General features: G+C 33.4%; 1 protein-coding gene across 8 annotated transcripts in view; it reads left to right on the plus strand.

Annotated features, from left to right (window-relative positions):
• LOC138691769 (gastrula zinc finger protein XlCGF28.1-like) overlaps nt 1-15,653 on the plus strand; it is a 218,554-nt gene that overhangs the window by 118,747 nt on the left and 84,154 nt on the right. Inside the window, exons 1-3 of one of the 8 annotated variants that reach the window (XM_069814127.1) lie at nt 3,581-3,666; nt 10,336-12,451; nt 13,868-13,950. The exons of 3 other annotated variants lie outside the window; for them this stretch is intronic. In XM_069814127.1, the coding sequence (XP_069670228.1) occupies nt 13,932-13,950 (19 nt within the window). In that variant the 5' untranslated portion in view covers nt 3,581-3,666; nt 10,336-12,451; nt 13,868-13,931. Of the gene's footprint in view, nt 1-3,580; nt 3,667-5,925; nt 12,452-13,867; nt 13,951-15,653 lie in introns of those variants that run through there. 4 more of the 8 variants (XM_069814128.1, XM_069814134.1, XM_069814137.1 and 1 more) reach the window with 4 other exon arrangements.

The following is a 15,653-nucleotide window of genomic DNA, read 5'->3' on the forward strand; positions in this document are numbered from 1 at the left end:
AGTTATTAACATATCCCGCTAAATTTGCATTCTAGACCACTTTGGCGGTTGGAGAAGCTCCGCTTTAACACTGCTTATCATTGTAACCTAAACGCATTGTTCTCATGTTACTATGGAAACAATTTTCGAAATGAAATAGAGCAACTACACGTTTCCAATATTCGTTGCATAGATGTGTTCTTCATAGGAGTATATTTATTTCGCTGTAGCAATTTAAGTATTAAACAATTAAGAAGACTAATAATTAAGTAAACATAAATAAAAGCAATATCAAATAGACGTATATAACCCAGCGCTTGCAAACACAATCCAGCAAATTACCAACACGCTCTGAAAAAAAAAAGAAAAAAAAAACAGACCGATGCTAGTTGTAGGCCTATTTCTCTTACAGCTATATTGCTATGTATAGGAGAGTGAGAAAATAATCTTTGTCATTACTTTACATTGTACTATTTTTCTAGTGATAGTTTCTTCATATTGCGAACAATGACTTCAAATGCAGATTTGTTTTTAGACTTCGCGTCCTGATTAGATTCACCTAACGGATATATGTGAATCGCTTATGTAGATGATGGTTGGGCATAAATTTCGTAAGTAGCGTAGGTGGAGACGGGTTACGGTTTGATTTACAGCGATCTGCTCTCTAAAGAGAAATAGATTCTTAACACTCTGAATACAAGCCAGTTTCTTGCGCACAACGAACTCAGGAATAAGTTACGCGTGTTCCAGATAAATGTTGTGATTCACTCAATTCGTTTCAACAAACTTGATCCATTCCGAATTTAATGTTTTTAGTATTAACCAAATATATAAATATTCTTAAATGAAATGTCTTTGATGAAAACCTAATTAATTTTGTAGCTCAAACCCTTGAAATAAAATTGTTACATTAATTGAACCTTAAATCTACACATCGAATGGTTTACTACAGGGACATCATTTTATTTTTACTTCAATTTTTATTGCACCTGAGTTTTCGAATATACTTCACTCCCACCCCTTCTACTAATGAAGTTCAACCATCCTCCACACAGATCCAAGACCGCCTTAAATAATTAATTATATATTTTATAATATCTTATATTAATTAAACAAACCTATATTTACCATTTATATCGTTATCGTTCTTTAGTGATCCTGTATAAATAATATTGAAGTTATTTATATTCTGTTATCGTTGTTAGCGATATAAATAATATTCAAGTTATCATTTATATTCTTTTATCGTTCTTAAGCGACATAAATAAGATACATTTAATATTAGGTTTGGAACAATACAGTTGCATAATACTGGTGTTAGTTTTATCTATTTATATTATTATATTATACTATCTTCAAACACAATAACATGACGAGGAATTGAAACTCAGACGTTTACATGTAAATGCCGACGTTTTTCCGCCTGAACTACGAGGGCACAAGTAAAGAAACATTTTCTGACGATTTGTACAAGTTCGTCCAGGATGCGGGGGGCAAAGGCTAATTGGGATTTCCCGGTTCTGATCAGGTCAAAAATCCTGGATGTGTTGTGTATGTATATAATGTTGTTGTTGTGGGTTTTCTGTATACTTTGAATGTGTGTTTGTTGTCTACTTTTGTTATTGTGATTTCTAGAAAATTTATGGATTTTTTGTTTTCAATTTCTAATGTGTAGTGTAGTTTTGGGTGTATTTTGTTTATGTGTTGATATATGATAAGAACTTTCTTGTGTTAAATTTTTAACTTACCTTTTATCTATACAACTATATGAAATACTTTAATACTATCACAATGGTACAATTTATGTACAGTAATGGTAATATTTCAGTATTGCTTCTCATGTAATATTTGAACGTCTATTCACTCCAAATCATAATTTACTTTTTATCTTCCTTTCCAGAGCACTTTCTTTATTTTTCTGTGCTCATAGTCACTACTTAACATTATTATTAATATTATTATTATTATTATTATTATTATTATTATTATTATTATTATTATTATTATTTGTTTCAGTAGTAAATTTAGTTTAGTCACTGTCACTATTTACAATAGTAAATAGTGTTTGAGACACTCCACAACACAATCCATTATTATTGCGAATATGCGAATTCTGATTTGAAACATGTTTTTTGTATTGTATTTATTAACATTCCATGGTATTCATACATTGCTTCACAGTTATGATATCGAAAAAGTAAAAAGACTTAATACTACTATCAAGTCTTAATTTATAGTCACATGTAGTTTAAATATATACAGAAGAGATTTACAATATAGTTTACTAGTACAACACAAAGTTTTAGTATCAATTTCATGAAGCGTTGTTGAATGTCATGAATTCACCTACAGAATAGAAGGCGTGAGAAATTAGGTACCGGTACCGGTACTTCTTCAATTTGGCCCTAAATAATCTTATCTTTTGAGTTTCATTTTTTATATCTCTATAAAGGCTATTAAAAATTTTTACTGGCATATAACGCACTCCTTTTTGATAGTACAATAGACTTTCTGATGGAGTATGAAAGTCAATTTTGACGTGTATTTATGCTGTGAACTGTTGAATTAATTACAAAGTTTTTACGATTACATACGAGGAAGATTATTAATGAAAAGATATACTGACAAGCCTTGGGCATTATTTGTAATTTTTTAAAAATAGTCCTACACGATTCCCTAGATTTGACACCTACTGTTATTCTAATTACTCTTTTTTTGTAGTAGGAATATACTGTTTCTATCTGTGGAATTTCCCCAGAAAATTATTCCAAAACACATTACTGAGTGGAGGTATGCAAAGTTTATTTTAAATTGATTTATTTAATGTACAAGGTTTACACTACATTAGCCATTGCACCCCGAAATAAATAAATAAAAATTAAAAATGACATATTAGAAAAAATATATATATTTTAGGAAAGCTTATAATCTGTTTAATAATAGTTTCAAAGTCGCCAGATTGTATAGAGGAAGTTTCATTGTTGTTGCTAGGGTAAAGGAAAAGTCGCTAAATCTCTTCTTTAGGAGGGATTAAAGTTTTAAAGAAATTTTCACCGGAAAAAGATAGAAGCCTTACGATTTAGAGCTAAAATCTCTGCATTGGCAACACTGCTACGTTTTCAGTTTTATATTAAATGTTCAGACAACCGGAATAAAGTTCTACAATGGGTTAGGCCTAGTTCAACCAGAAATCGTTCTTTTTTTTTTTTTTTTTTTTTTTTTAAGTAAGACGTAAAGTGCTGCACCAAGACCGTTCCTTTATTACCTTTGCTTCACCGTGCAGCAAATCAAAACACCGCTTTACGAGGTTGCTGCACGATCCATGATGACGGAATGCATGTTTTGGTCTTTTGCAACGTTTATTATTGTTAAAATCGTCTAGTAATAATAATTCTATGTCATTATCATGGAAGTCGAAACTATTTAACATGTTCGGTTCTTTTAAGGTTAAATTTATTACTGCTGTAATAGATGTCAATATTAATTGTCCACCATTTTGACCTAATTGCGTTTTTCTTCGACCCTCATTTTGCTGCGCATAGGCAAGAAGCGTTGCAAAAAAAACGCACGGCAACCCGTGTGTCACGGCCTTCTATGTGAACAGATATCAAGATCTCTTAACTGCACTGTATGTTGAAAATACACTTATATAAATTTGGTCTCCGTTATTTATCCCGTAAGATACCGGTACGTATATTTTTTCATTATTTATTGCACGCTCACCATTTTGTGATTTATATTTTATGTAGGTTTTATTGATATTGCGATCATTAAGAACATGCAGTATTAGGCCTGTTCATGTTTCCTGATTGTTTTGTTAAAATAATGTAATGAGCCGTGTTGATTGTCATTTGGGTAATTCTACAAAACTGTACCAAAGGAGGCGTCATTTTTCCCTTCAGGAATATTGCATTCTACGAAGAGTACACTGTAGAATACAAAGCATGTACTTTCCACAGAACAACCTGAAACTATTGTTACATTGTACTTTAGGTAATTCTGAAGGATGACCACTCCACGATTTTCGAACTTTTTTTTTTAATTAATTTCAGAACACGTATTCCTTCCTTTCCCTCTCACTTCAAAATTCAAAATGCACACAAAATAAATTATTGCCACTGACAGTGCCTTTTCGTAAGCATGATGATGCGCTTTCGACATACACAGACAAATCTGTTCTTTTTATTATTTCAAGATATAATTGTCAATGAGGAATCTGTATACTGAAACTATTATAAAATAAACTAACCTGATTTGACCTTAACTAACGCTAACTAACCCAATGAAACTAAGCTAACGTGTTAACGTTTTGTTACCTTTATTGTAACGAAGAAACTTGAACTCTACCAAGGTGAGTCACATGATAGATTCTGATTAACATAATAGTTGATAACCCTTTTGAGTTTGTTTGAGACAAGGATTCAATCGTCAAGTTTAATTTCAGTTCCAAGCTGACTCTTTTCATGAACACTTATCTCATGCTAAACCATGTTTCAATCTTTTTAAATAGTGGACCAGGAATTCATCATCTTTGGAGTAATTGGATATTAACCAATGTATGGCGCAACACATTTTAGGCCCGTAACACACTTGAAGAGTTTTTCGCTAGCGAGAAATCTGTTGCGCGAAAGAGGCGAAGAGCCTTTCTCCACATACTTGGCGAGTTCTCGCTATCACAGACCACACCTGGCTAAGATCATCTATGCACTGCCTTCATGCAGAAAGCATTTTTCTGAATATAGTAATGACTCGTTGGGGGAAATATTATAGGTTTTGTATTTACGTATATTGTCGTACTTAAATATATAACCTGTAAGTATATTGTCCTATTACAAATTACGTACGAATGCTATGTTGAATCTGAGTATTCAGATGATGAGGAAATGCAGTTACATGAACATATTTTGTTCATGAAAAGAAGTAGGCCTAAAATTCAAGCCAGAAATATCTGAAAATCACATTGTATCTTACGAAAATAAGGGCGAGTTTTGGACACTGGTTTCGATTTGAATAATTATACGTTTAGGCGTTATTTCAGGTTGAATGGATGGACCTCAGTTTTTTTTTTTTTATTTATTTATTTTTTTTTTTTTTGCCATTCATGTTATGATAGAGAATTCTTTGCTATATTCTGGTTAAAATTACGTAAACTGTTAAGACATATAGATACATTATTTCAAATGTTTAATCAATACTATTAAATCTCATCAAAATAAAATATAGCCCTATTGATTTTCAGATAATCTGATATTTGTCTCCAGATTTCTTCTTTAAATTTCGTGTTTTTATAGTTTTCATCCTGTGTATCATATAAATAGGCCTACGGGTGACATCGTACAAGTTCGATAAGTTTCTGACTGCAATTATCAGCCATCTTTCCTCATTTTCGAATAAAAACAATACAATTCATCGCCACCTGTGATATCTTTTTCTACATTCAATCATCATAAATAGTATAAATGTCAAACATCTTTGATAAATGTATCAAGATAATTCGCTGAGCTACCGATTCCAGCGAGAAACTCGCACGAGGTTTTTGCACATACCATACTCGTGGGTTTTAGTTCGATCTTACTTTTAAGACGCTAATTAGAATATTTCAAATGTTATTTTAAGTGATCGTTTCATTTAATTTAGTATATTCCCTGTTGTTGTTCTTCTTCTTCTTATTATTATTATTATTATTATTATTATTATTATTATTATTATTATTATTATTATTATTAATTATTGTTAGTATTAATTATTAGTATTATTATTCATTTATTTTTAATTAATAAGTTTATTATTGTCATTATTGAGTGTAATTAGTTACCACTGCCACCGAGTATATACCCATTGCAGTGTAAATAAATACATACATACATACATACATACATACATACATACATACATACATACATACAAGACAAACTTTGTCGAAATTTGTAAGCAGAAATGCCACATTGATTTACACTCTCGAGTAACTATTGTGAGACTTTCTAATCTACTCTGTCACATTCTAATTCTGTTTTGTATTTTTATTTGTTCTGTTCTAGATTTTGGAAGCTTTCTTTCGATCTGCTTTTCGTCTTTCTTTGTCCAGTATTTGGACTTGGTTCATGCTTACTCTGCTTCGATGTAATCAGGTTATCTCTGCTCATGAGTTTGCATACCAGCACTGTATAGGCAGTAATGAAGCCGTTTTAAGCCCGTAACACACCTGAAGAGTTTTCGCCAGCGAGAAATGTGTTGCGAGAAAGAGGCGAAGAGCCTTCCTCCACACACTTGGCGAGTTCTCGCTATCAGAGATCACACCTCGCTATGATCATCTATGCACTGCCTTCATGCAGAAAGCATTTATCTTATTATAGTAATGACTGATTGGGGGAAATATTATAGGTTATGTATTTATGAATATTGTCGTACTTAAATATATAACCTGTAAGTATATTGTCGTACTTTACAAATTACGTACGAACGCTATGTTGAATCTGAGTATTCAGATGATGAGGAAATTGAGTTACTTACTTACAAATGGCTTTTAAGGAACCCGAAGGTTCATTGCCGCCCTCACATAAGCCCGCCAGCGGTCCCTATCCTGTGCAAGATTAATCCAGTCTCTATCATCATACCCCACCTCCCTCAAATCCATTTTAATATTATCCTCCCATCTACGTCTCGGCCTCCCTAAAGGTCTTTTTCCCTCCGGTCTCCCAACTAACACTCTATATGCATTTCTGGATTCGCCCATGCGTGCTACATGCCCTGCCCATCTCAAATGTCTGGATTTAATGTTCCTAATTATGTCAGGTGAAGAATACATTGCGTGTAGTTCTGTGTTGTGTAACTTTCTCCATTGTCCTGTAACTTCATCCTGCTTAGCCCCAAATATTTTCCTAAGAACCTTATTCTCAAACACCCTTAACGTATGTTCCTCTCTCAGAGTGAGAGTCCAAGTTTCACAACCATACAGAAGAACGGGTAATATAACTGTTTTATAAATTCTATCTTTCAGATTTTTGGACAGCAGACTGGATGATAAGAGCTTCTCAACCGAATAATAACACGCATTTCCCATAGAAAATTGAGTTACATGAACATATTTTGTTCATGAAAAGAAGTAGGCATAAAATTAAAGCCAGAAATATCTGAAAATCAAATTGTATCTTATGAAAGTAAGGGCGAGTTTTGGACACTGGTTTCGATTTGAATGATGATACGTTTAGGCGTTATTTCAGGTTCAGTGGACCACATTTTTATTTTGCCATTCATGATATGTTAGAGAATTCTTTGCTATATTCTGATTAAAATTACGTAAACTGTTAAGAGATATAGATACATTATTTCAAATTTTAATCAATACTATTAAATCTCATCAAAATAAAATATAGCCCTATTTATTTTCAGAAAATCTGATATTTGTCTCCAGATATCTTCGTTAAGTTTCGTGTTTTTATAATTTTCATCCTGTGTATCATATAAATAGGCCTACGGGTGACATCGTACAAGTTTGATAAGTTTCTTACTGCAATTTTCATCCATCTTTCCACATTTTCGAATAAAAAGATACAATTTTATTCACCGTCACCTGTGATATCTTTTTCTACATTCAGTCGTTATAAAGAATATATATGTCAAACATCTTTGATAAATGTGAGCTACCGATTACAGCTAGAAACTCGCGCGAGGTTTTTACCTCGAACGAGAATGTCTTCCAGTGTGTGGACGTCCATTTGAATCCATGTTATCAGTTTTTTACTTTTCTCGCAACACATTTCTCGCTGGCGAAAACTGTGCAAGTGTGTTCCGGGCCTTAGTGACGCTAACAAGTGCGTGTCTGTGACGGCTATAGAATAAATTGTATTTCATTTAATTGAGTTACAATCGCGACGTTTAAAGACTCATGTATAGACATTTTTCACGATAGAAATATAATTGTAACTACTGAGAGAAACTCCAGGATATTCATGCATTAATGATATCCAATAGGTTGTTATATCGGAGTGTAAAAATTTAATTTTAATGTCAGAATCACAGATGATATCACACAGCTGTTCTCTTAGTTTCACTGACAACAAATGCAAAATGAATGTCATCAGAATGTGCCGTTTGTTGTGGTGCCCTATTCATCTTGTGCATTAACTTTCACAAAACGAAAGACGACTGATGTCCGTACACGTCGTGTGTTGTGTGCTTGCTGCTTTAACATGTAAACAAACCACAACAACTGTCGATGCCACAATTCACGTACAGTGACCTGTACGTTCTCCGGACCTGTCGCCACTCGACTTCTTCCTGTGGGGAACTGTAGAGGACAGTGTGTACCAGAACATTCTGACAACACCAGACGACATGCAACAACGCATTGGACAGGCTTGTGTGTCCATTCAGCCAGCAACATGCCGGGCAGTCATAGAGTCTTTCGGGGAATGCCTTCGAATGTGCATTAATGTGAATGGTTACCCTTTGAAATATCTTCTGTGACTCTCAAAGCATAACGTTATGACATTGGGAGTACATTTTTGTTTCGTTTTGTTGTTATTAATTAGGAAGGTGACATTGTGATACATTTTGAACTCGTCTTAATATGTGTAATCAATGTAGCATGATTAAAGTATGTAGTGCTATTTGAAAAATTGAAGACGTCACGTGTATCTTGTACCATAATATAGTTACATGCACCAAATCTCCACAATCATGTTAGCCCCTCGTTCTTACATAACGCTAAAAAACAAAAATTCCAATACTTATCCAAACAAAAAAGTTATAATAGCTACATCTTGATTACACATCTTGATTACACAACGTTTAAGGCTGTATCACTTCGGAATATGTATGATAAGACTTTCTTGTGTTAGATTTTAACGTACCTTGTTAACATGTTTTGACCTATTTTCGGTCATCTTCGGAACTGATCGTTGTTGCTCTTGGCGCCTCTTGTTTCCCGTGTGGGTGTGTTCGTAGTGTAGAGTCAGAGAGTGTATGTGTTTTGAAATTGAGTTGTGTGTTGAGAATATCGTTGGGATTTGTTTATTTCATATTGTTCTAGTGTGTTGAGTTTTCTGACTTTTTGGTTGGATGTGTAATATTTCCATGTCTGGGTTGATGTCTCTGTAGGTGTGGTTGGCATTTGTGATGTGTTCTGCATATGTGGAGGTGTTTTGTAATTTTGTTATGGCTGTGATGTGTACTTCGTAACGTGTTTGAAATGATCTGCTTGTCTGTCCTATGTAGAAGTTGTTGCAAGTGTTACATTTGAGTTTGTATACGCCTGTGTGGTTGTATTTGTTTGTGTGTTCAGATGTTTTTGTAGAGTGTTATTTGTTCTGTATGCGATGTTGTAGTTTAATTTCTTGAATGAGGTTGCAATTTTATGGGTGTTTTTGTTTTCGTATGTTAGTGTGATGTATTTTTTGTGTTCTTGTGTTTGTGTTGTATTCTTCTGTTTTTTGTGGTTTTGTTTTGTCTTACGTATTATGTTGTCTATTATGTTGGGGTTGTATCCGTTTTCTTGTGCTATGTATTTGATTGTGTTTAGCTCTTTGTTGTAATCCTGTTGGTTCATTGGTATGTTGAGTATTGTTCGGAATGCAGCTTGTTTGTGTTGTGTGGGGTGGTTGGATGTGTTGTGTATGTGTGTTGTTGTTGTTGTGGGTTTTCTGTATACTTCGAATGTGTGTTTGTTGTGTACTGTTGTTATTGTGATGTCTAGAAAATTTATGGATTTGTTGTTTTCAATTTCTAATCTGTAGTGTAGCTTTGGGTGTATTTTGTTTATGTGTTGATATAGTTTTAGGATCTGTTTTTTCTTTCCTTTGTATAATATTATAATAGTTGTACAAGATAAATCAGACAGCCTGTATATTATTCCAGGGATATGTTATCCTCCTATACATATACCCAGATATATTAACCCCACTGTCCACACCTAAGGAATAACGGTTAGCGCGTTTAACCGCGAAACCAGGTGCCCAGGCTGGAATCCCTGTCGAGGCAAGTTACCTGGTTGAGGATTTTTCCGGGATTTTCCCTCTACCCAATATGAGCAAATGCTGGGTAACTTTCGGTGATGGACCTCGAACTCATTTCACCAGTATTATTACCTTCTCAATCAGACGCTAAATAACCTGAGATGTTGATGAAGCGTCAGAAAATAACCTATAAAAATTAACCCAACTAGCATCTAGAATTACATGCTCAGCTGTCCCCGTGTACACATTGGTTTGTATTTGTGGTAATTGTTTGTTTTCTGGCGCATCCCCACAGAAATATACACACTACACAGATATCCAGTTATTATTGCGAAGCTAGTAAGTCTATCTGAATATCTCACTTTCTGCATATTAATATAATATTCTTTATTTCCTTTTTCAGTCGTAATGGACGTGATCAAGATGGAACCTGAGTGTGACCCATTGGCTGTACAAACAAGTAACGCAGATATAGAAGAGAAGAAGCCTTTATCTGAGGCACTATATTGAGAGCAATTACTTCTTATTCTCTAAATGTATCATTTAAAGCCAGGGCGCAGATACATTTGTAATTAAATATTTTTCTTGCACGTGATGAAACACAATAAGAAAAGTTAAAAATTTTGAATGTGACGTTTCAAGCGTAAAAGCAAAATTTTATATCAGATAAAACATATTCTTACAAAACATATAACTACGTATTTTCTGCAAATCTATATATATAATTTGAACTGGTAATGGAAATTACGGGAAAACGGCTGAACGCATTTTAATAAATGACCCTTCATTTTGAAGCCTGGAACTCAGAGTTTTTTATCAGAAAAATATAGTAGTTTTCAGTGAAATGTCACTTTTCCTACATCACTTTCCTATTTTCCAAAATCCATCTGTCGTCAGTTTTGAGAACTAACTGCATTTTAGAATAAAACAAAACACACACTTCAATAAATAATATTACTCGTAGGCTATGATCTACAAGAATGCTGACATATTTAGAGCTCAAATTCAATTGGTTATTAAAAACTTCAGAAGTTACTAAAAATAATTTACAGGCTGATTCTGTGATGTATCTTTTCTGAGTACAGCTGTGTATTGGATATAAAAAACTACAAAACTTGAGGTGGTTTGATGACATTATTACCCTTAGAAATGAAATATTATTATAGCTAGTGCCATGCTGTGACTATTTTTCATTAATTATACATATTAGTGCTATATTGATGACATGAAAGTGAAACGTTTTGGGGTTATATAAGTACATGTAGAGAATATCTTAAATTAGATCTTGATTTCTATAATTTACTGAGTTGCGGCTATTTATTATAATAGTTCATATTACTGAAAACTATAAAACTTACGTAAGATTGTAATATTTTTATTAAAAATCAAATATTTATATAGTTATTAATCAAGTGGGGTTGGATCTTTTTCATATATTCAATGGCGGTGTGGCGTAGGTATTTATATGCGTGATTATCGTCAGGATTGGTAGAGAGAGCGCAAAAAGTAGAGTTCCTAAGGAAAGACCAAAAGTATTACTTACTGATAAAATAAGAGGCCTACAAGATTTCGTAGTCTCCCGATCATTTCAGCAAGATCTCTCAGCAAGATAAAATGATTTTACCCTCTAGATTTCAAGGTAGTTCATGAAACGTGCAGCATCTATACCAAAATGCTATGTCTATTGTTCGAAAGCATAACAAACCTGACATTTTTTTAGCTTTCACCTACAATCCACACTGACCTGAAATAGCTATTGCTTTACTCCTACATGAAAAACCCACTGATCGTCCTCCTGGCATTGATACTTGCGTTTTCGCGTTAAAACTCAAAAACTGAAGGTGTATAGGTTCAAGAAAAAGTATTTGGCATAAAAAACCTTTCAGAGGGATTATGTTTCATTATTATGGAAGCAAGTAACTTTCCGAATGTCTGGCATTCTTCATTGAAAATAAATCTGGAAAATGGTTATTTGAACGTCTAATGAACATAGTTTGCAGCATTTGCTGCACAAGCCACTAGTCTATTATAAACATAAATCTTGGACTTTTTCTTACTTGCATTGATTTTTAGGTGAACTATCAAATAATTTAAAACTGAATCAGTAATAACCTATTTAGAATAACATTAACCTTTATGTTGTATTTTGAATCCTAGTCATCATTCCGCCAACGAAATATCATGCAATAAATCTATTCTTTTACTCTTATGTACTGTGTTACGACGTTTTTCATATGTAGTATGGGTTTTGGAATAGGCACACGTGCTTTCGTTGACATCACTATTAATAATAGTGTGGACGGGCTTTATAAATAGTCTCGGGATTTTCGAGTGCAACTTTGTGTGATGTATTGTTTAATTATTTTCCTTTTTATTTGCAGGAAGGGAATTTATTAGATTTGGACGTCACTAAAATAAAAACTGAAAGTATAGACCACAGATATGACGTGAAATCACAGATACAATTTGAGGAAACTTCAGCGTCAGTTGACTTTCCCATGCTGAAGAGTGAAGCTGAGGTGAGTGGGGTGCATGAAGTGTGTTGGTCGGTAGTTCTCTCTCTCATTTAGAAACAACAACAACCAAATTTCTTGGCTTAAAAATCGATAATGTGTTAAATTGGAAAAATCATATTAAAGAAATTACCCCCAAACTAAATGCAGCTTGTTTTGCGATCAGATCTATGCGAAAGATAGTAAATATCAATACCTTAAAAACAGTATACTTTGCATACTTCCACTCGGTAATGAGTTTTGGAATAATATTCTGGGGAAATTCCACAGATAGTAACAATATATTTCTATTACAAAAAAGATTAATTAGAATAATGGTAAGTGCCAAATCTAGGGAATCGAGTAGGACTATTTTAAAAAAACTACAAATAACGCCCATGACTTGTCAGTATATCATTTCATTAATTATCTTCCTCGTATGTAATCGTGAAAACTTTGTAACTAATTCAACAGTTCATAGCATAGATACTCGTCAAAAAATGACTCTCATACCCCATTGGGAAGTGTATCGTGCTATCAAAAAGGAGTGCGTTATATGGCAGTAAAGTTTTTTAATAGCCTCCCTATCGATATAAAAATGAAACTCAAAACATTAGGTTATGGCCAAATTAAAGAAGTACCTAATTTCTCACGCCTTCTATTCTGTAGGTGAATTCATGACATTCAATAACACTTCATGAAATTGATACTAAAACTTTGTGTTGTACTAGTAGACTATATTGTAAATCTCGTTTGTATATATTTCATCTACACTGTGACTATAAACTGAGACTTTATAATAGTATTAAGTTTTTTGACTTGTTCCATATTCTAGCTGTAAGCAATGTATGAATACCATGGAATGTTAATAAATACAATACAATACAGGTTGCTACAGTCAGGTGATCAGCGAATGTATTGGTTGCTCTCATTCAATTTCTTCGTCCTGTTGTCACTCGTGATTCCTTTTTCACCTCACTTTTGTCATAGAGACTGCTATGCTGAGTGTTCTTTAAATCATGTTAATTATCTTGTTTGCATCGAAAGAGATGTCCAATTTTGAACTTAATTATTTTACTAATCCTGTTAGTTTATTTGAATCATATGCTGTACGTGCTGGTAATTCACTAGTATCTGATATGTCCTCATATCCTTCACAGAATGTTTCCATTACTGACTTTACGCTAAAGATTGGATGAGTTGTATATTTTTACTCTCTGACAGCAGTTCACTCAGTGTGGCGCAAAATGTACCAGATTCACAATATTTAGTACAAAATGTAATGACTTCTGTTTTTAATTTTTTGTACTTATTTCCATATCATATTTTTGGTAATAATTCTAATAATTATAGAATTTATATTCAAATCTGTGAATTGTATAAACTACCATGCATTGTTGTTGATTTAGTATTGTGTCTGTTTTACTTATTCTTCTCCTACAGGAAGAGTTTTGTGAAAGGGATCAAGCGAAGGAGGAGATCAAACTGGAAGTAACAACAGAAGAAAATGACGTTTTACCCGACAGGTTAGTGAAATATATCAAGCTTATTTCGGTTTTCGTTTCATTGCTTGTTTAAAACATGACAAAGTGAATATATTTGCAATTTCAGCGTGATAATTGTTTATATCAAAATTTGAGTACACCTTTCAGACATAAACAGTATGAATTATAAAATTTCCTATCACTATCACGAATAAGTGACCTACCACTAGTATACAATTACTACAACTACTGGAGCTGATGTTGCTCTGTCAAAGAAAATACCAAGGTGCTAGATCTACCTTCAGCTTATCACATGTAATTGAAAATACTTCACAGACATTTTTCCTTTGACTAATGGTATGTATGTATGTATGTATGTATGTATGTATGTATGTATGTATGTATGTATCTGTCTATGTATGTATGTATGTATGCATGCATGCATGCATGCATGTATGTATCTGTCTATGTATGTATTTATTCACACTGCAAATGGGTATATACCCTGTGGCAGTGGTAACTAATTACACTCAATAATAACAATTAATAATAAACACAGCTAATAAAAAATAATTAATAATAATGATAATATAATAATAATAACAAGGAGCATCCTAAATAAAATGAAGCACGATCACTTAAAATAACATTTGAAGTAAATCAAATTTGTATCTTAAATCTAAGTTCGAACTAAGACCCACGAGTGTGACAGGTTCATACCTGCACAAGTACCTTTCGGCACTACACTTATTTCGCTGTCAACTCACTCACTGCACTGATTCTACCTGATTTCACTAACGCTTCTAACCATTTCACTGTTCGAGTACTGTGCACAGCCACTTCACTGACACCAACACACTTCACTTACAAAATAGACTTCACTGACACTTCACACTTCTCTGATACAACACACTTCCTCACTGATAGAACACTTCAAATAACAAGATATCAATTACACCCTTTAAATAGTGTGTATAATATACTACCGTCTATTAGTAAAGTCCTTAAGCCTATTTTTAAATACGTTTTTGGTTGTTGGTAAAGCCTTTAGTAAGTCTGCAGGTAAAGCATTCCAGTCCCTGATAGTACGATTGAGAAAAGAAAACTTTCCAGTGTCCGTCCTCTGTCAATTTATATGAGTGGTCGTTCCTTGAAGAGTAATTTGTCGGCTGCAACCTATTTTTTATTTCTCTCCAGGCAGGCTCACCTCTGTATGTTTTGAACATTGCGCATAATCGAATTCGCGTTCTCCTGTCCGTGAGTGTGTCCCATTTTAATTTTGAATTATTACGGCAATACTTGAGAGCCCGTTTTTGAATCTTTTGCCATGTCTTTATATGTTCTGATCTGTAAGGATCCCAACATGCAGCACCATATTCCATTACTGTATGTACTCAGGAAATATGTTTCTTAATGTTTTCTTCGGTCTTATCCAACAGTTCTAATAGTCTTTGAAGGGAGTGAGTCCTGATCCTCTGCAGCAGGACCAACACAGATCCTGATTCCTAACAAAGAAATTAATAAATATTTCAGATTTTGAATTTTTTCGATTTACTGATTTCTTAATATAATTATTATTATAATGAATATTGTTATTAATAGAGCCTGGATGTTAAGTAAAATGCCTTTTTTTAAACTGAGTGTATTTATGAAAGGCATATAAGAGATAAACACGCTTCCACACATTTGGGGACGATAGGCCCAATTTTTATTTTGCCTTTTTTTCCTATTTATCTCCCATTGCC

This window comes from Periplaneta americana, chromosome 16 (genome assembly GCF_040183065.1).
Source record: "Periplaneta americana isolate PAMFEO1 chromosome 16, P.americana_PAMFEO1_priV1, whole genome shotgun sequence".
Taxonomy (NCBI): Eukaryota; Metazoa; Arthropoda; class Insecta; order Blattodea; family Blattidae; genus Periplaneta; species Periplaneta americana.